Source organism: Manacus candei, unplaced genomic scaffold, assembly GCF_025592945.1.
Source record: "Manacus candei isolate 608988 ecotype Guabito, Panama unplaced genomic scaffold, ASM2559294v1 h1tg000061l, whole genome shotgun sequence".
NCBI lineage: Eukaryota > Metazoa > Chordata > Aves > Passeriformes > Pipridae > Manacus > Manacus candei.
Genome location: NW_026138109.1, coordinates 7,152,985 through 7,173,522, shown reverse-complemented (window position 1 = coordinate 7,173,522; position 20,538 = coordinate 7,152,985). Strand labels below are relative to the sequence as shown.

The window sequence follows — 20,538 nt, the reverse complement described above, 5'->3', positions numbered from 1 at the left end:
CTGTCCCCTGAGGTTTGGCCTCTGGTGTCCAAGAGATCTGTATTGCTTTACAATTGGTCAGAATTGGCCTCAAAAGTTCAGGATCTGACCATAGCTCAGCTGTATCGTATTTTTGCCATGCAGCTGCAAAGCATCTGCTCTCTAGCTTGGGGTACCAACGCTGGTGGAGGCAGGTGGGCAGTACATGATGGGGTAGAGAGACATTTCTGGTGATAAGTGCCCTGGTTGCACATCAGTGTACAGGCTTGTGATGAGCCCCTTGCTTTCTCTGAGTGGCTGCCAGTGGGTACAGTGGATGGAGAAAGCAGCCCAGCATGATGGACTGACACTGGCTCATAAGCTAGTGGAGAATCATTTCCCCGGGTCCAGCTCTCTTCCTGGACCTATTAATGCTTCTGTATCTTTCCATTCCTGTCCCCACAAAACCATCTGCTCTCCTGACATATTTCCCAATGGCATCTGAGAGCTGCTGCTTCTTGTACAGCTTTTATTTCTTTTTTTTTCAGCACTGATCCTGGCTGACAGCAGGGCCAGAGGGATGAAGAGGGAGAATAAGGGGTTGGGATTTTTTTTCCTCTTCCATTTCATGACTACTTCAATCTAGTCCTGACTTTCCAGGTAGCAGGGTCATTCACCAGCTCTGCTGCAACCTGCTGAACAGCCTTGGAGACATCTTCTTTTGGCTTTTAGTTTTCCCTCCTTCCCTCCTTTTTTTTTTTTCAGAACCTGCTATTATCTATCTCAAATTCCCCCAGAGCCCCAACATGCTGGTTATTCTTCATAGATAAAACCAGTAACAATAAACATATAATTTATTGTGGACTTTCATCTGAGACAAAACATCATTATTTCCATCCAATTAATAATGGCTTTTAGCAGCATCAATGACAAACTAGATAAAACCTGTCTCCCACCCAGCCCCCTTCCTCTGCCTGTGTGACATTGCCTCTGTAAGGCCAGGACTGCAGGGAGAGGTGGTAGCTTTGATTTGATCAAGATATATCTAGTTGGAACAAAACAGATTGACTTTTGTAGGCTTGCCCAAAACACTATATTTCTGTTTTTTGCTTTAACAGGAAGATCAGGAAGAAAGTTCTGTTGTTTTGTTACTACTGTTGTTTTCTTCAGACCAGAAGTCCTGGGATGCCAGGGAAAGTGGGAAGCTGCCAATGGGAGTATTTCTACCAAGTCCTCTCTGCAGAGTTTTCTCGCATGTGTTGTTTCCTGAGTCACGGGGATTTGTGCTGGGAACACTCAGATATCTGGGAGCTGGAACAGCCCTCACTGCCGAGGTGAATGCTGATGTCCAGGGAGCAGCATCCCAGCCCTGCCGCAGTCACTAGGGTGGGCATAAGAGCAGAGGACTCCCATAATGAGTTACAGGGCTCTGAAGGGCTCCCAAAAATCCCCTGAGGGCACCAGTCCCTGCCCCTTTCTGGCATCTAGCCCCTGGCAGTGAGCAGGCTGTTTCTCCATGGGTATTTGTCTCTTCCAGGATGAGAAAACAGAGGTATTTATCTGCACGCTAGCAGTCAAGCAGGGGATGTGGCTGGGAAAGCCTGTTCCCCCCAGTCCCCTGCTCCATGGCATCCCCCAATCAGTGCCACCAAGGTGCCAATCAACCTTTCCCCAAATCTCACCCTCTAAGTATTTGCAATTGCCTGGGCAGTTGGCAGGAGTGGGAGGGGGGTGGATGCCCTTCAAGGGTGCCTTCTCCACGGCCTCCTGCCCACTCTGCCCTTCCTTGCCCTGAGGGTACTTGGCTGCCCTTGCTCACCCTCCCCTTTGGCTCCTGCTTGCTTGGCCTCACTGCCGCTTTAATTTTAGCAATTCCTTGGAAAGAGTCATTTTCCATAACTCAGCTCTCAGTGAAGCCCTCTGCCTGCCAGCTCTGCCTTCTCACACGTGTTGCTGGCGTGCCCCAGCAGCACACGCCTGCACCTGCCCAGCCAGGCCCGCCTGTCCCAGCCTTTTGCACACCAAAGCCTCACACTCGGCTCCTGTACCCCCTCGGCACATTTCAGCCTGGCATTCCCAATTCTGTTGTGCTGTGGGTGGAGCGGGCAACCTGGCCCAGTTTCATGGCCATCCCTGGGGCTTCTCCCTTGTCAGGAGTAACTGAGCACAGCACAAGGGGACACATGACAGCTCTCCGACTTTTCCTATGATGTAGGATGCTCCTACATGCTACAGGGGACCCCGCAGCAGTGAGGGTGTGATAGATGGGCAGGGTGGGCTTGCTAAGCACACACTAGCAGGTTGCGTTGAAGTGGGAAAGGTGGGTGCAGGTGTGGGTGAGCTGCCTTTCTTGTGCATCAGTTGTGTGAGAGGGGTGCAAAAGCATAGCCCATGTGTGTGTGGTGTGCTTGGTTGTGCACTGTTTGTGAGAGGGGTGAGTGATGTCAGTCTGCATCTGCCTGTGGCGCTTCCACTGCGCACTCCAAGAGGGTGCTTGTGCGAGAGAGCGTGGCACTCATGAGTGGGGTGCGTGCAAGGATGCGCATGGAGGTGTGCACAGAGATCTAGCTTTCTCTTGGGTCTGCACATCATGATGAAGGGGGTGTGTATGTGGAGGGTGCATCATGCAAGACCGCGTGTGTGCGTGGGGCACACGTGAGTGCGTGTGTGCACCTGGGGGGGCTGCGAGGCTGCTGCCTCCATTCGGGGCAGCATCTCTGAGGAGGTGGGGGGACTTGTGGGGATTGTTGTGTGTGCGTGGGGGCTCCATCCCCACAGTGCTTTCACGAGTGTGCGTTTGCACGGGTGCTGGTGGGGTGCGCGTGTGTGCGGTGCCTCCCTCCGGCTCAGCATCCGTGGGGAAGAAAAGGCGGTGTGTCCGCCGGGGCGTGAGCCGGTGTGTGGTGGTGGTGGGGAAGTGTGCGTGCTGGTGGATGTGTGCGGATGTGTGTGTGTATTTGTGAGCATGGGGTCTGTGTGTGTGTCTGTGTGTGTGTGTGTCTGTGTGTGTGTGTGTGTGTGTGTGTGTGTGTGTGTGTGTGTGTGTGTGTGTGTGCGGGCGCGCGCGGCGCGGCGGGGCCGGGAGCGCGTCCCCGGCGCTGTGCCGGGGGGTGCGGGCTGAGCTCATCGCTGGCTCCCCGGCGCTCCTTACCAGTGGCTTCTGCGGTCACATGGGTTATGTGCTGGAGTTTAAAAGAGCTTATAGCCCCCGAGCCGGTGCAGAAGCAGCCGGTGGTTGCATGGGGTAGTGCCGAGAGCGGCGGCAAGGAGGGCGTCGTGAGTACCGGGCGGCAGGGGCCGGTGGGCGGCACGGGGTGAACCCCCACCCACGGGACGGGGGAGGCGGCGGGGGTCAGCGGAGGCGAGCCCCGGTGCCCGCCGCCGAGGCAGGCGGAAAGAAGGGCGGAGGGGAACGCTTTCTTCCCCCGCATTCGCCCCGGTCTGGTGTTCGCTCCCGCCCTGCAGCCGCGCACCTTTCCCCAGCGCGCCCGCGCGTCTCCGCGCCCCGCCGTGGGCCGCGCGTCCACCCCCCGCGAGGAAACAATTTAGGCAACTTACTTTCCTGCTCCGCCGTGCGTGTGTTCCCGGCGGGGAGGGATGGGGGGCAGGGGACCGGCGCGTCCTCGCACCCTCCGGGGCAGCGGGTCCGCGGTGGGGCGGCGCGGCGGGACCCCCCGTCCCCTGCCCGGCGGGGTCGGCATCGCGGCCGGCACCAGGTTGAGGGTTGAGAGGGATGAGCCCTCCCTGCGGCAGCGCACGGGGCTGGAGCCGGGACTGCGGGGCGGCTCTTTGTAAACCGGAGCCCGTGGATTTCCTGGGCGGGAGAGCAGGCTTCTTCTCCGTCTCTCCAAAGGCGCAACCTGCCTTTTTCTCTGCTGTGGCCGTGCTGATTTTTTAATTTTTATTTTTTTTTTTTTTTCCTGAAGGGGTGCTGTGATTTTATACAAAAAGCGTCTGCATGGCTCTTCTGGGGAACTGCTCTCCCCGGGCTAGGCATGCAATTCATCCCGAGCATGAGTGCGAGGGCTGCTTTCCAGAATTGCATAATACACACCGATCCCTTTGCTGCACAAAACTCCCTGACATTTCCACATCTTGGTGACTTCCCCCACTGTAATCTTAAAAACGAGTTGTGACTCCAATTAGCTCGTGAGCCAATTTGTGCTGCCTTCGCAGGGGACAGAACCAGGTCTGCATGTTCTAGCTTCCCTGGCTCCTCTGGCAATTGTTTCTTTAACTGCTAAACTTTTTTGGTATAATGATCAGCACTTCTTCACTTTCTTATCCTTCCCCACCCCATGCTTACGGACATATGTGTAGGGTCTGTACAGGAGTGCAGGTTGCAGAAAGGTGATTGCCTGCAAAACTATTTGATTTCTTTTTCTCATCTCTTTGTGTTTTAATTTGTGGGATAGTCACAGAGGTCCTTTCCTCAGATGGCTTTTTGCTCAGGAACTTGCTGACTTCTGCTCGGATTTAGCTAATTTAACGCTGATTGTGCCTGCTCTCCGTGCACCATGTTGTGTACTTCTGTGAGGGACAGGATCCACATGTGTTGCTGCTGGTCCCACCGGCTGTGTGTGCAGGCAGCGAGACACGGACTCTGGCTGCTTCCTGCAAAATGTGCAAATATATGGGAGCAGCCTTTCTTGCTCCTAGCTCCATGCTCTGCTCCTCCATGAGGAGTTAGAGCTTTGCCATGAGATCTGGAGATGTGCAAGTGATGCTTGTGTCTGACCAAGCACCTCACTGGGACAAGGTCCTGGGACCAGAGCTCTCTGGGGCTCACTGTAGAGGGTATACTTTCCCAAGGCAGGCTGAGCTTTGGAAATGAGAGCCTCGTGCCTGGCAGACTTTTTTGCAACAGCCCTTTAGGATAAGTTTATCAGAGCTTGTTTTCAGAGCAGGCCAAGCCATGATCTAATGCTCGTGCATTATCTTTTGTTTGATTTACCCTGAGAGGACCCAATCCTGCCAGGACACTGCATCCCCCTCCCCATCTCCATGGAAGGTGCTCAGCACTTCCTAGACTTGGAAAGAAGAAGCCCTGGTACCTCTCAGAGCCACAAAGCTTGTGATGCACATACACATACAAATAACGGTGCAGCCAAGGCTTAGCTTTCGGAGATGTGGCTGACTCTCTGAAGCCAGCAGCAGGAGTTTTGTGGGTGCAAGCCCCAGCTCCCTGCCACTTTCAGTTAATTCCCCGCAGGCTGGAGGAATGCATCCTGCTCCAGCTCAGGCTGGGGCTGGGTGTGCGCCTGGGGAGCCTGTCTCTCAGCTCTGTCATTTATTATTGCTGCCGCTGCCATTACGCCTGACAAATGGGAGTTGCTGAGTAATGTGCTGTTTGTGTGTAAATATCTGAGTGCTCGCAGCTGAGCTCACTCCTGCCACTTTGCAGGAAGCCATCTCAGCACCTTTCCCCCTGTGAAGACCAGGGAGTGCAAAAGCATCCTTCTGCGGGGACCTTCCCACCGCTCCCGGCAGCTTTAGCCTTCGCTCTCCACTGCTTTCCTGCAAGCGTGAAGCCTCCATCCTCTCCGGTTATCGTGGCGGCCCTGCTGCTTTCCTGAGTGTGAGTCAGGGGTGGGAAAGGGCTGTGTGTGTGTGTGTGTATGTGTATGTGTGCGTGCGTGCGTGTGTGTGTGTGTGTGTGTACGTGCACACACTTTCTTAGGCTTGGTTAATCCCAAGGGTCCTTGTCCTGGGCAGAAAGAGTTTTGGGGACTTTGTGTGTTTTGGTGGAGACAGTCGTGCATAACTAGGAAAGGAGTTTTTGCATTGGTTTGGGATTTTTGGGGTTTTTTTGCCTGCCTGCTCAGCCCTGAGTTCCCCCTCATTTCATCCCAATACTGATGAAGATACTAAATTATTCCTTCCCATATTGTTTTCATCCCATTTGCAGATTAGCATCCAACTGCTTCTTGCAGTCAGTACTTGCTCAGCCCAGCAAGACTGATCGCAGCTCTTTCAATCTCCCCTTGTAAATCAATCCCCTCTGCTTCCTGATCATTTTTGTCACTCGTTTTTCTGAAATCCCTCCAATTTGTCCATTTTGTGTCAGTGACGTATGCCTGGCCCTAAACATGATGTATACCAGGCATGGCAGCGTGAGGGAAGGACACCTCCTCCCCTCCCACCCCGCTGGGGCTTGTGATGCTTTGTCAGCACTGAACTGAGTTACTTCCCCATTATTCTAACCTATAGTCCCTGCTCGGTGTTGCAGAAGAAAGCAGCATACCCAGGTCAGTGCCCTGGGGAGAATTCCTCCAAATTTTGGTGATGGGTTGCTGAGGTTTGCTTGAGTGCTGCGAGCAGATTCTGAAAGGGGCTGGTGGTCTAGGCGCTGTCCCTGGGGTGCCTCTTCCTACAAGAACTAATAGTTGAACAGGAGGGATGAACAAAATAAGAGAGGGCAAGCTGTGTCAGGGCTGCTGGATGGATGGGGAAACTGAGGCACGCATGATTTCTGTGCTTCTTTTCAGCACATACCTCATGTTTAGGTGCTTGGTATGCAGGGTCTGGTCCCTGTTGCACTCATTAGCGTTGCAGTCAGCATGGGCATTTCCCTGGGAGATACCGGATCTTGTCATTTGGTCAGAGCAGGCTGGCTGGGTTCTAGGCTGGTTTTGTGCATTGCTTTTCATGCTCATGACCAGAGCTTGGATGCCACAGGTGCTCTCAGAGGGAGAAAACAGGGAAACAAAGGCAGTGGTGTCTTGCATTCATGTGCTTTGAAGTTTTATCATCCCAAAGCCTGACCTCCAACCATGGGAGCATTCCCATTCCCTGGAAGGGCCGTGTCCTTCCAAGGTCCATCTATTTTTAGGAGGAGTTGTATTCTGGACAGTGTCCATTGCAGATGCTCTTTGCCTCCTCCTCTTGGCCCCTCGCCAGGGACACCGTTTGGGCTATCTGCTGGTGGGGCAGACCTCGACAAGGCTCCTCCAGAGCAGAACAGAGGTGGCACTGTGCTGGGCATGGGGACACTCGGGGGGCTATTGCTGCCCAGGAGTGCTGGGGAGGGCAGCAAACTCACGCTGCCCTTCCCGTGAACTGTTGAGAAGAGAATTTAACTATGGTCTGGGTACCAGTAGGACACGGTGCCAGCTTCACTGTGGGATAGGCGAGGGCACTGCCTGGGCCAGGTGGTAGCCCGTGCTTGGTGGTGCCCAGTGTCGGTCCGTTCGCCGGGATGACACTAGGGGGCACGAGATCTGCTGGAATTCCTTTGTTGGGGATGGGAAAGGAGGATGCAAAGCTGCTCTTGACCCTTAAAGCCCCGTACATCATTCCCCTGCACGTTTTGTAGGAGTCCGAGTGTTAAACAGCAAGAGCTGCCCCAGGTAACTAGTCCTGCTGCCAGGGCAGGAGACAGGTCTCCGGATGGTGCTCCCCTGGATCTGTCTGTTACTGGCCGTGGGAGCAGCAGAAGTAAGGATGGGAGCACTCAGCCGGAAACGTTTCCGAAGCGAGGAGGTGGTTGCAGCCAGAGTGCCAAGGAATCTCCGGGGAATCTGGGAAATCCAGGAAAACACCTAGCATGGTTTTAATGTCTCTCCAGAGGCATTGTCCAGAGCAGGGATTAAGTTAGGTTCAGGGCTGGCTTTCAAGATGCAGCGTGTTACAGTTTCATTTTCTGCTGGTTGTTAAGTTCATGTGTGATGTCTCCTCAGGGTCATGTTTTCCCAAAGCAGCAGAAACTTTAGAGAGTCTGATATAATGAATGGTTCTCATCGTTCTGAAACATTGTGTGTCTGTGTGTGTCTGTGTGTGTGTGTATTATACATGTGTCCATGATATATCTGGGTAGGGTGCAAAGAACATGTTTTTGAAGATATGTTTATGCATTTCTGCATATGTTCAGCTGTAATATTGTCCGCTGTCCGTAAGATCTATTATTCCAGCTGTGAATGCGTGTATGTATATTAAAACACTGTATACTGGAGTCTTTCTCTCTTGTTATAACAAACCTCACGGAAAGCAAATAAAGAGACATTGTTCTCATAGCAGGCTTGCAAAGGCTCAATATATATGTTCTAGGAATTTTGATAGTTTTTGTTCATCATGTTTGCAGTTATGATGGTGGGTTGTTGTTGCTTGTTTTGGTTTGTTTTTTTTTTTTTTGGCTGTCTTCTTAAAATTTTGTGCTAGTGGGAAACTGAAAACATTTGGATCGTTTCAGTTTATTCATTACCTAATGAAAACAGAACTCGACCTTCTGGATTCAAATGTTGACGCTTGATAACATTCTGGCATATTAATTTCTAAATGGTTAGGGGTTTTTTTTTTAATGCCTTCTGTTGCCACATACCAGGCTTCTTTGCTGGAGCACTGCTGCTCTCACAGGCCCCCGGGCAATATTTTTAGTAGGACACTGATGCATCGCAAACACTCCTGTTCTCTGAGAAAAGGCTTTGCTGACTGTTGTTGAAAGTAGCACTAGGATGGCTAGAAACGAGAGATCAGAGGAGGACGATGCTGCTGCTGCGTCAGTACGTTTGCTTTATGCCTCTGATGGAGGTTTTCTGTCAGGCTGTGCAGGTGCGTGCCTGTGCGGATGTGAGGGCACTTCCCCAGCTGGTTTCTGAGACAGGACTGAGGAGTAGGGGTTTATTTATTTTGAAATGCCTTGTGAAGTGGAAGGAGGTCCGGGAAGAAGTGCCGAGTTTACTTTTAAGTCAATTAGGGATCGTTTCTGAAGGCGTGACATGGTTTGAAGAGGACAGGGTGATTTGTCTGAAAGTGTTACCTAATTAGAGGGTATAGTCAGGGCTCTAATTAGCCGTGACACCCTAAAGATGTCATCGAAGCCCTCTTGAGGCACTGCTGATCCGGCATGGTGGCTGTGAGCTGTCTGGTCAGTGTGGCCACGCATGGCCGGAGCTGCCGCCCTCTGTCTCAGAGGCAGCTCTGACGGTGCTGGAAGAAGCTGTTTTCCTTTCAGGTGACTTGTGATGCCCTCCGGGGCTGCTGCCAACGTCGAGTGATGCACATAAAATCACAGAGTGAAAGAAAAGTGCAGCAGTTGAAAGAATTAATACCGGTGCCCATTATGTGGGAAATCTCTCTCTTTTCTCCTGGGGAATCACTTTCTGCTGCTCCCTGCCTGGGGGAGGCTGGAGGAGGAAGATCGTAAGGGTTTGCAATAAGTGACGGGGTACCAACAGCTGGTGGAGGAATCGTGACCCCTTTCTTAGCATTGCCTGACAGAGGGGACATGGGATCAACTGAAATCTGGCTTGCCCAGACCTGGTTGTATTTAAATACTATGCAACACACCCTGTGAGGGGGGAACTGCTGCAGGAAGTGATACAAGAAATCCTCGGTGAGAGAAAGCCTGCTGGGAAAGCTTTGTCCTGATGCTGGAAGCAGCTTGCAGCCTGGACCTACCTCCACTGGACCAAACTTGGGTGGTGGGTGGTTGGTGCCCCTGTGAGAGGAGGGGCTGGGGGTTGCTTCCTCTAGGACTGCTCTCACTCCCTGTTCTTTATCCATCAACACCATTGGTATTTACTGAGTTGGTTCAGTCTACCCTGTGAGGAGAGGACAGTATGAGTTGCCCATTCCCACCAGTGGTGCTAAGAGCCAGTGGGAGCCAGGTAGAGTCAGGGAGTTGGCTGGTGGATGAGTGTGAAGAGCAGGGCCTGTTGTCATTCCCAGCATCAGTGAGCAAAAGCGTTCTCTCCTCTGTTAGGATTGAGGTCCCCATTGCTGTCAGAGCCTGCTGAATTGCCAGGAGAGAGAAGCAGTGGGTGGCTCAGACCTCCATGGCAGAAAGGAGCTACTGTTACTCCCATTTCAATGGGAAGAAAAGGAGATCCCAGGGCAAGGATGTTCCCTATGTGTTTCCTCTGTACTGTGGGCAGCCTGCCTCTGCAAAGGGGCTGGTGACCCTGTGCTTTTGTAGGTAGTATCACCTGCCTCTAAAAGCAAACACACAACCAGGCACATCCCCATGCTAACAGCTACCCAGGGATGAGCCTGCTTTTAATTATGTAGGTGTTAAGCTAGTGAATTGATTTTGTTCACGAAATTGCAGCCTGGTATTTTCCTGATTCTCGTGGTCTCTCGTGGCTTTTCCAGAATCTGGAATACATATGAAAGTAACTTGCAGGACTCTGCCATGCAGGGCTGACTCATACAGCTATCCCTACTCCATGCTAATGCCATGGTGTCCCAGTGCTGCAGGGGGGCACACTGCATTTTACGGTGCCATGTTATAGGTGATGAATGGGGCACTCCCTTTGCTAGAGCTTTACAAGCTAATCAGTACAGAAGGAGGGATCTGCTGCTGCCCTCCTGCTTGGAGAAGCAGGCTGGGTTGGGTACCCCAGGGCCAGGCATGAGATTTGGTGGTGAAATTAATAAAGCAACCTGTATAAGAAAACAAACTTATACCTGCTTGTACCATAGGCACACTCTGCACCATGGTTCTTTTGTCTAGGGCCTAAAAAATGCTGGTGATAATGAAGACACATCCTCTCCTGTGGTTAGAGGTGGTTCTCAGATGCGAAGGGCAGGCAGCCTGTGCCAGACTTTAACCAGTGTGTGATTTACCCTCCCCTGTGAAACTGAACTAAGGTCTTGAAAAATAAATATGTTAAAAAGAAGGATAGAGAACAAAAGGCTGCTGCTGCTCTGAAATTCGATAAAAAAAAAAGCTCTGTCCAGTCCTCTGGGCTTCTCACTTAATGAAGAGCTCCAGAAATAGCAGCATTACAGTAAAGTGCACCCACAGATAACCGTGGGTTTGGGGAGGGGACTGCTTTGTTCTTGAGGCACCTGGATGAAGTGTATTTTGGATATTTTTACTCCCTAAAAGGTGGGTTATTCTCGCTCCCTGAATCTGAGGCCATTTAATGCTGTCTGGGACCTCTCAGCTTTGAAATCCTTGCGTAGCCTCTTGTCTCTCCCTGGCACGCCAGACACCCATATGGGTGGGAGGCTGTTGGATTTGGGAACCCGGCTGGTGGGGGTGGGAAAAGTCACTCTGAGCTGCCGATGCTGTTTTTCCCAGCTCAGTTCAGAGTGGTTTCCTCTTGTCCCATATCCCGGCCATGTGCAGGGCGGCCGATTGCCCACACGTGTTGCACAGACACGTTTCCGTGCTGGCTCTTTGTGCCTGCCCACCTATTTTCAGCTGGGGGAGCTGAAGCTGCTCTTTCTTGTGATTCATAGAAAAACTCTCCCTCTGGATGGAGTTGTCTGTGCTTTTATTGACCTGGGTTCCGGGAATGACAGAGGCTTTTCCGTCTCCTGGATGCATGATTTCTACAAGGGCTCTGGAGCAGGGGCTGGCTCTTGCTGCTGGTGTGTTTCCAGTCCTCCTAACATGATTAGTTTGACAGGCCCATTGGTATGTTGGCAAGTCTAGTTTTTATTTCGTGCATGAAAGTGAGTGCTATGACAGGGCACAGAGCACCAGCTAATGCTGAAATCTGTGCAGGAGGGAGCATTTTGGCAGGACAATATCTTTGGCCATGCCACAGATGTGCTATGTCACCTGGCAGAAACTCCTTGCCCTCTTGATGGGGCATGCCTGTCATGTCCCAAGTGCCAGAATGTTTTGGAGGGTCCTCCTTTTTGGCTGCAGTTGGAGTTGTTTTGCCAGGAGAAGGTGCAGTTTTAGCTCTGTGAAACCTAAGTGTTGCAGGATATCCCAAGCATGCACCTGGGGACTCCCATTGAAGGTATTCATTCTCCAGAAGTCCAGCCAGCTACTATTAACCATTTCCCATTGGTACACCATGCTTGCTCCTGTTTTGTGAGTGTTGTCCTCTCACAGCAATGCTGAGACACACCGTGTTCTTGGGGCTTGCTTAGATGAGATGAGGAATGGAAGGGCAATCTCAATTCTCTGTATCCCCACTGTGTGCAGTGCTTTTTCCTGGATAGACACATTTGCTGTCCAGACACATTTGCTGTCCCCCAGCCCTCCTTGCTCTGGATCAGCCACTGGCTTGTTCATCTGCCAAGCGAGGATGAAGAGTTAACTTCCCCAACAACCACTGTGGGCCCTTGACTTCAGGGGCATGCAGTATTTGTGCTTCCTAGTTTTGGTACATCTTCACCTGCAGTCAGGCCAGCAACGCTGGGGGTTTTTTTCCAAGCAGGGCTGCCTTATGCACAGGGGAGAGCCAGCTGTGCACTGATGGACTCGCTGTCTCCCCAGTGCTGGTAGAGGAAGGAAGGAGATGATGTGACTTGCCCAGGTCAGAAGAACCAATGGCAGAGGACATGTGTTGATGATTTTGACTTTGCCTCTTACAACAAGGAATTGTTCTGGCCTTTCTTTGGGTCTCGACCCAAACTAAGGGTTTGACTTACTGCACCATCTGCATTTAGGCTTGGAGGGTTCCCCAAGGATGCTTGCTGTAGTGCATTACCAGGGTTAGCCTTTAACCTTGCCACCTCCTGGGGTTACAGGGAAGCATCGTTGCCCGCAAAGAGAGGAAACTGAACTTGGAGTGGCTTTGGGATTTCCTTGAGGTCCCAGAGAAGAGTTGGTGGCAGAAAACCAGATTTCTTGAGTTGCTAACAGCTCATGCCACTGTGGGAGACATTAGTAAATACTGAGTAGACCAAAGTAGGGCATCCAGCTCTCTGTGCAGCACTGTGCTTATCTGTCTGTCTGTCTGTAGTGCTTCTGGCAGTCAAGCCCCTGAGATGACATTTAAAGGCTTTATAGTTTTTCTCTCTTGCCAGTTTCAGATCAAATTTGCTGAGCTGTCAAGCTGAAGATGCTTTTCTCTTAAGTGCTGGCCTAGCAACAGGTCATCCTGCTCCATTCCTGCCTTGGAGGAGTCCAGCTGAGTTCATCCTGCCTCCACTGTCACTGGCAGTGACATGTGGGAGCTGGAACAACAGCTCTGCTGGTAGATGCATGAAGAGAAACAGATTTTAGCTTTCCTTTCCCTGTTGATCAGGCCATTCTGGAATGGGTGGGTGTTTAAAACTAGAAGACAGAGCCACGTCTTGCTCTGGAAAAGAGTTGCTGGGATGGAGAGGGTAATGGTAGGGACTTGCATGCAGTCCTTTCCTCCTCCTTAAGCCTGCATCTGACCTAGGCCTTAGAGGCAAGCGTGCATGCAATGAGCTAGTGGGCTCTCAGCAGAGTCCCAGCAGGCTGGGTGTCTGCCTTGAGACAGCCAGGATGAGTGACACTAATCAGTGTCTCGCCCGATGGATTTCAGCTAGGAAGGGGAGCACTTGTCCGTGTGTGGTGAGTAAATTGCTCCTGCGTCCCTGGAGGCTGTCACTCTAATGCTTTGCCATGCTCTGCTGTCGGGGACTGGCACCAGAGGATGCCTCTATTGCTGCTGTCTGCCTTGGGGACAAGCACAGACACGTGTCTCCAGCTGGAAGTCAGCTTGGGGAGCGGAGAAACCTCCCCAGAACACGCATTTGCAAGCTCTGGTGTGTCGCAGTCCCTCCCAGGCAGTCACAACCTTCTGCCACTGCGTGAAAGGGAAGGCTCAGTGCCTGTTTCCTGCATGAGAAGAGGATGGTGTTCCCCCTGCTCTGGAACAGGGAGCCAGGGGTGGCTGCAAATGCTGGAGCTGGAGCCAGAGCCATCCCTTGGTCCCAGCACCAGCAGCCAGCTCCAGCTTTATTCCTTGGAGCATTTTTGAGGGCTTTGTGCTGTTTGGTTTTAAATCCATCCCCTCCTCTTGTGCAAGCCTCCTCTCTGACCAGGCATGATGATAAAGTCAATCCTGAGGCAGCTGTAGTTCACTGGCTTTTACTAGGCTCTCACCTCCCACTTTATAGTCACCAGACCCTGCTGGGAGCTGTCTCAGCTGTCCCTGAGCAGCATTTTTCAGCAAGGGTGGCAGTTCAAGAGAGTCCCACATAACTCAGTGGGGTGATGCCAGTTTAACCCAGCTGATGGCCCTCTTGCAACCCCAGCCATGCCCGTGGAAGGCACCAGGCAGCTGCTAGACAGCAGAGACATGAACTGACCTGCATCTTGGCTTTTAAGGGCAGAGCCAGTGCATATGGATGGAGCAAGGCTGTGTGACACAAGCAATTACAGTGTTGGCTTCAATGACCAGAGAAGCCTGAGGTTGCTTTTGTCACCCAGACTAGGAAATGGAGGAATTTCATTATTGTTCTAACTCCTTCCAGAAGTAGTTCAGATGCCTCAGCAACAGGCAGATCTTTAAAATTGAAAAGAAAAACAAAGGACCTCTCCTTTTGCTGAGTCCTGTCCAGTTAACCCTTTTAGTCATACCATGTCCAGATGATGTGACTGGGCTCCATGGGGCTCAGGATCATGTCTCTGGAGAAACCCTTGGGCACAGCCATGTCCACAAAGCAAAAGGACTAAATCCTCCTGACTGCAGATTTGAGTTGTGCCCTAAGTAAAGGTTCTGCCTTGGCAGTTCTCAGTTTGAAAGCTTGCTCACTGTCCCCCCACAATTGCTGCTGTGGACCTTAATTTTTCCCAGATTTCTGCTTCCCTTTGAATATCTCTGCTATGGATCATTTTCCTTGCATGTGTTAGCTGGTATTTTCCCAAAGCTGAATCTTGTGCTATTTCCTGCCTGTCTTTCTGTGCTTCCTCTTGCTCCTTCTTCTGTTACACCTAAACTCACCTTGGTCTTTTTTTTCTGCTCACTTTAGAGGAGACTGTTTACCCCTTTTCTTCTGAAAGGTTGTAAGAGGGGAGAAATTGGCCATTTAAAAGATGAGGAATCCTGTCCACCTGTATCTTGCTTAGCACCTTCCCAGATGGAGAGAAGTGACTCAAGACCCATGACATCAAGGGTGGGAGGATAAATCAGGTGTTTTGGGGATGGGGAGAGGCTTGAAGGGCAGGAGCAGGCTGCTGAGGCTGGTAGCAGTTCATAAGGTGAAGCTCCTGGCTGTGGCAGTGAGGTAAACTAGGAGCTCCTGTACTAGGAGGTCTGAAGAACCACTTATGATGGTGCATAAGGTTGAGGCAGTGAGGCCAGGCTGGAAGGGTGAGAGAGTGTCTGCTCTGTAGTGTTGGGGACCGGGAAGGAGAAGGTGGGGGGCAGGGGTGTAAAAATTAGTCAGTTGGTCCTTTAGCAGTGTTTTTTCCACAGTTCTCTGTAGATTCCCAAGTGGAAATTTATTTTAGGCTTCAAGTCACCCCTGTGCAATCTGTTCCTCTAGCTGTGGGGGATGTTCATGTTGAGGCTGTATGGAAAGTGTGCGTAACTTTTTTTTTTTTTGTGGCTCCTTGTTTAGTTCTTGACTCTTTAATTGATAGCTGTAGTCTTTTATCTCTTCCAGCTGCTGCGCTTGTTTTTCTCTCCTGAAGGAGAGAGGGACTACAAGGAGTGGGACAGGATTGCTGCAGGTCCACAGGCCCCTGCAGTGTGCCCTGAGCTGGGGACAGAGCACCCCCAGTGTTGGGTCCTCTTGCTGTACCGTAATTCTCATGTCACTGGCTGTGCTGCGGCACCTTCAAAAGATGTGGGCAGCCCTGTCTGTAGGAGGAGGCTGAAATGAGGTTTCGAGAGAATGGAGCAGAAAGGGTGGCTTTTCGTATCTGGACCAGTGAGCCCCTTTGTATACACTTTCCTTCAGACCTTGCCTTCCTTGTACCCTTCATCGAAGTAGCAGGAAAACGCTGCTTTTCGCAAAGCCGGGTGCTGGGGGACCACCGCCTCATGCTATAAGCTCAGGAGCCAGACAGCAGCTTAAAGACTAAATATATCTACCTCTGCAGCTCTTGGCTTCTACAAAAATAAATCTTAAGGAGGTAACTTTTTGCTGTGTGTTCTCAGGGCTGGCTTTTCTGTAGTTTCCACTGAGATAGCATTTGGAATAACACAGCCAACCAGGAGTGGAACAGGCCTGGAGCTGTATAGAAAGTGATTAAGATAAGGCAGGGTTATGATTTGGCCGTCTGATCCTGAAGCTTTGTGCATTATTTAGTGTGTGTAGCAGGAGGTCAGTAGCCTCCTGATAATTTTCATTAGATTAGTCAAGCAGGATAATCACCTGCTCAGGAAAAAACAACTTGACACTGTCTGTTCAATAGTTGGGGTTTAACTGAAAATAAATAGTCTTGTAATTATAAGGACATTGTCAAGGTCAAGAGGCTCAAAGGATTCGTTTTCTTTTTTCCTCTGGTATGTTTACAGAGATGCTGCTATTCTTTGTGAGATTTTTTTTTTTCCTCTCTTAAATTCAAACCAAGAGCTTCAGACCTTTTAAAAGAAATTCAACACTTCCACAGCAGTGGACGTGAGTGGTGTTGCAATAGCCAAGTGGTGCTTGTGCCCTGCTGCAGCTGAGTGACCCCATGCTAATGAGCAGGGATCTCGCTAGCGAGCTGGGATTGTGTGCCGCTAGCCCAGGCAGACCTAAACGGGGATAGAGATGCTCTTCCCTCCTCTTCTGGGCTAATTGTGGGGTGGATCCTGCCCAGAAGACGGGGCTATGTGTTGTGCTCTGGGCTGTGGCAGAGGGTATCCCCTCCTTGGGAGTGGTCAGCCCAGCACGAGTGCCACCCTCTAGAAATGAGAGCTGCATTACCTCCCGCGGCTGACTTTGCTGCTGTAATTAGCTGAGGCTTTCAGAAAGCCCAGGAAGGAAGATGTGGGAGTGAAGCTGATGCCCTAATCAGTACTAACGGGCTCTGCAAAGGGTACTTGGCTAGGGAAAGAAATTGGATATTAAAGCTGGGGTTGATGCCTGTGCAGTGCTAACGTGCCTGCCCATTTTCACCCTAGAAGGGGTTGCACTTGCTATTTGTTTTCCTCAGCCATATGCAATAATAAAGCCCAGAGGGATCTATCTTTGTACTCTTCTTAATCTGTCTGGCTGCAGGACTGGTACTTGCTGTGTGAGATCTGGGTATGGCTTGCAAGTGTTGAGGGTAGATTCAGAGCTGGTAGTACCAGCCCAGATTGATATAGAGCTTGCTGTGTCCATGCTGATGCTGTGGTTCCCTGCCAGTATGCTGCAATGGCAGGTTGCCTTGGTTAGAACCAAGCAATGGTGTGGAATATATAGGGGAAGCCCTCAGCTCTCTCTCCTGAGCTCAGCTGCAAGCCAGAAGAGCTCCTGGCTGTGCAGGGAGCCTTCAAACATGGTAACCTATACGGCAGAAGAGGCAGTGTTTGCATGCTTATGCTAGCTGTGCATGTCTCTACCATGGAAAAATTGAGCTGATGTCGTGGCCACACCAAGCTAGTGCGTTGAGTCCTTGCTGCCTTTGTTTTGTTTTGCTCCCGGTCTAATTGCTCATAAGTGAGGATTCTTGTCATCTGAGTTGGTGGGGCTTGTGCTCAGACCATCTTCACTAAGAATCTGCTGCTCTTGTTCCCTGTCACAGGCTTTGACAGATGCCCGAGGGAAAGCGAGGGCATGGCTCGGCCTGATGTGCCAAGTGACTGATGGTGTGGTCTGATGACTGATGCCATGCGTCTGCAGCAGGCGTGCGGGTGCTCCTTTGCTCTTCTTCCGTGGGAGATGGGAAGGGAGGGGGCTGCCTTGACAGCTTGTTTGGAAAGCAAAATGACTCCAGGGCTGGATTTCTTCTCCCCCCCTCCCATCATCTTATCTCCCCCTCTCCTTTTTCTTTTTTTTGCTTGACAGAAAAAGCATAACTCGTCTTTAATTGGTGCTTTGTGCCTGTCTCCTGACAGAACTCAGCAGAGAGGGGGCTGGCTGGATCAAAACAGCTCGAAGTTGTGAGCCTCTTATATGTCTGGCCCCCTTGTTTAAAACAAAAAACCCCCAACTTTTATATCAACCCCCCCCTCCCATTGTAAGGCAGTTCCCCGAGAACCATAAAAGCAAAGTGGCGGATGCTGTTCCAAGTTCTCCTCAGACATCCCGTTGAGGAGCCTGATTGACGTGGGGAGTGTGTGGCTGAGCACAGCACACCACACACTTGACCTTCTGCTGAGCATGGGGTTTGGAGCATCTAATTGGCATGTACGTGTAAGGCTTCAGAGCATTTCATCATCTTACAAATAAGACCTGCCTGAGCCTCAAATGCAAAACAAATGCAAGGTGGACCAAGCAGGGAAGTGGCCTGTACTCCTCGGGCAGTGCTACAGTGTGGTGGCAGCAGGGTGAATAGACCCAGCCATGCACTCATTCAGCAACGCTTCATCCTGTGTGAGCAGGACAAAAGCAGGTTAGAACAGTGCCTCTGGTCCCTTCAATTGCCCTGATGTGGTTTGCTTCTCTGTTGATTATATGAGGCCAGGTAGCATCTCCTGGGTGGGGGTGGTGGGAAGAAGCCCATGCCCTTGTTCTGTCTTCAAGCTCCAACTCTGGCAGAAAACAGCAGTAGGAGACCCACTGGAGCCTTTACAGGCTGGGCTCACCCTGGTCTTTGCAGAGCAAAAGCACAGAATCACAGAATGGTTTGGGTTGGAAGGGACCTTAAAGACCATCTAATTTCAACCTCCCTGCCACGGGCAGGGACACCTTCCACTAGTCTATGTTTCTCAAAGCCCCATCCAGCCTGGCCTTGGACACTGCCAGAGATGGGGCATCCACAACTTCTCTGGGCAACCTGTGCCAGTGGCTCACCATGAAATAGTTTGCTGCAAGGTGTGGCTTCTCTCTGGTTGAGCATTCCTCTCTCCATGGGGCTCCAGCTCCTCTCCTAGATTTTTGGAAAAGGCAGGGTGTCTCCTAGTGCTGCTTATTCCAGCCCTGCCGTTGGGGTGGCTTCCTGGGACATAGGGCATGGAGTAGGCATGTCATGGAGGTCCTTTTCCAGCTGGATCTGTCCCTGTGCAAGGAGAGGACAGCAAGAAAATCAATTGGCTTGGATTTTTGTTTGTTTGTTTCTACTGTGGTGTTTGCAGGTACTTCTGCCCTTTCCCACTCTGAGGCAGAGATAAAGCAGCAGATTGCAGATTGTTCTGAGTTGGGCTGGGATGTGCTCCTGGGACGTGCTCCACATCCTGCTGGGATGTGCTCCTAGCTCTCTGCTTTTGGTGCAGACCAGCCCAGGTGCATGTGGGGTAGAGGTGCTTGCAAGCTGCTTTACAGCAACTTAGTCACTTCCAAGGCATCAAAGCAAACCTGGTGCTGGGATAATAGTTCTCTAGGTGTTTCTGGGGCTCCTTCTAGGATGATGAGAGCAAAGTACAAAGTGCCTTGTCTATAAATATTAGGCTGTTCCAAGTGTGGGCATGCTGGGGAGCCTTGCCATCGGTGGTGAGCAGTGCTTTTCTTGAGGGAAAGAGGATCCTGGGAAGGGGCTTGGAGTGGGATGCAAAGAAGGGAGTATTTGCAGCTGGAGGCTAGGGAGATCCGAGCAGAGCCCTTTGCCAGAGGAAAGTTGGCTGCAATGAAGGGCATGTGAGAAAGTGGGAGCCTGGAGGAGCTGGGTGCAGTTGGAGGGATAGAGAGGTGTTACAGTTGGTGTCATTGAGCCAGGTGATGGTCAGGATTGGAGTATAGTTGCTGTGAAGGCAGCCAGAGAGAGAATTGGAAAATTGGCTTTTCCCGGGCTCCAGGAGGAGTGGTGGGAGTTATACTTCTGCAACTACTTACTTTGCACAGCCATGAAAGGGCTGTGAGTAGGGTGGGTGTTTCAGTAGAGAGGAGAAGGGAAAGAGCTGGAGCTGAGTCCTGGCTAGACTGATGCAAGTTCAGAATCACTTTACTGCCTGTGGTGAATGGTGCTGTTACAATGATCTTACCTCACTTTTGAGACAGGCAAGGAAGGGAAACACCAACTGTGAGAGACCAAAGCCCTGATGTGCTGCACATGTTGTGGGGATGTTTAGATCGTGGATAGGGTGGGATGCCCTAAGGAAGAGGTACTTGAGGAAAGCAGACTGTTGGAACTTGTTCCTATTATACTCTCTATGGCAGCTTTGGACCCTCTTATGGGAGGGAAGAAAAAATAAGTATCAGCTCCATTATACTAAAATACTTATTTGCCAAATCATCTTGTCCAAAGCTGTCTGCACTCTGCATTGTAGGATTTTTTCCACTTTTTTTGGGACTGCTCCAGGCATTCTCCCTCAGGGGTGGTCTCTCTCTCCCATCCACACCTCTTCTCGCAGCCACCCAGAACTTTTCCCAGCTTGTTCTCTGCTCCGGGTTGAGCAAGGCATTGATGTTCTGGATTGTTCTTGTTTCTGAATTTGTAGAGTCTATTGAGCAGATCAGTATTTCAGACCCTCCCCAGAGCTGGCTGTGTGGGAGAAGCTGGCAGCCACATTCGGGGGCCACTTCTCTCCTATTTTTAACTTCAGGTCTGTAGTCACAGGGCTCCCACCCCACTCTACTGACAGCTCTGGTTGTCCTACTCAGGGATGCCTGAAGGAGAGCAGGGCAAGGTTCTCATACCTGGTAGTTTAAGGGGTAATGCAATGAGTCTTTTTTGCTTTTCCTTCTAACCTCAGCTCTAGTTACTGTTTTCTTGCCAGTGGAAAATAACTAGTATATACCTATTCTTAAGTTCCTGAGGAGTCTTAACTTTATTTCTAGGCTAGAAATACCTGCGACAACCACACTTCGCAGGGCAGAAATCAAGGGTGCAAGTAATTCCAGCACTGCATTGTTGCTTCAGGCAAACAGCCCGCTGCTTCTCCAGGACAGATGCTTTGTTGGTGTCTC

General features: G+C 51.1%; 1 protein-coding gene across 3 annotated transcripts in view; it reads left to right on the top strand.

Moving 5' to 3' along the window:
• The first annotated feature begins 3,069 nt into the window (after positions 1-3,069).
• CNTFR (ciliary neurotrophic factor receptor) overlaps positions 3,070-20,538 on the top strand; it is a 203,419-nt gene continuing 185,950 nt past the window's right edge. The window contains exons 1-2 of one of the 3 annotated variants that reach the window (XM_051804631.1): positions 3,156-3,234; positions 5,363-5,536. Coding sequence is in view for 1 of the 3 variants with exons in the window: in XM_051804628.1 (XP_051660588.1) it covers positions 3,136-3,234 (99 nt within the window). In the remaining 2 variants the exon portion in view is untranslated. Of the gene's footprint in view, positions 3,235-5,362; positions 5,537-20,538 lie in introns of all 3 variants that reach the window. The other 2 variants (XM_051804628.1, XM_051804630.1) reach the window with 2 other exon arrangements.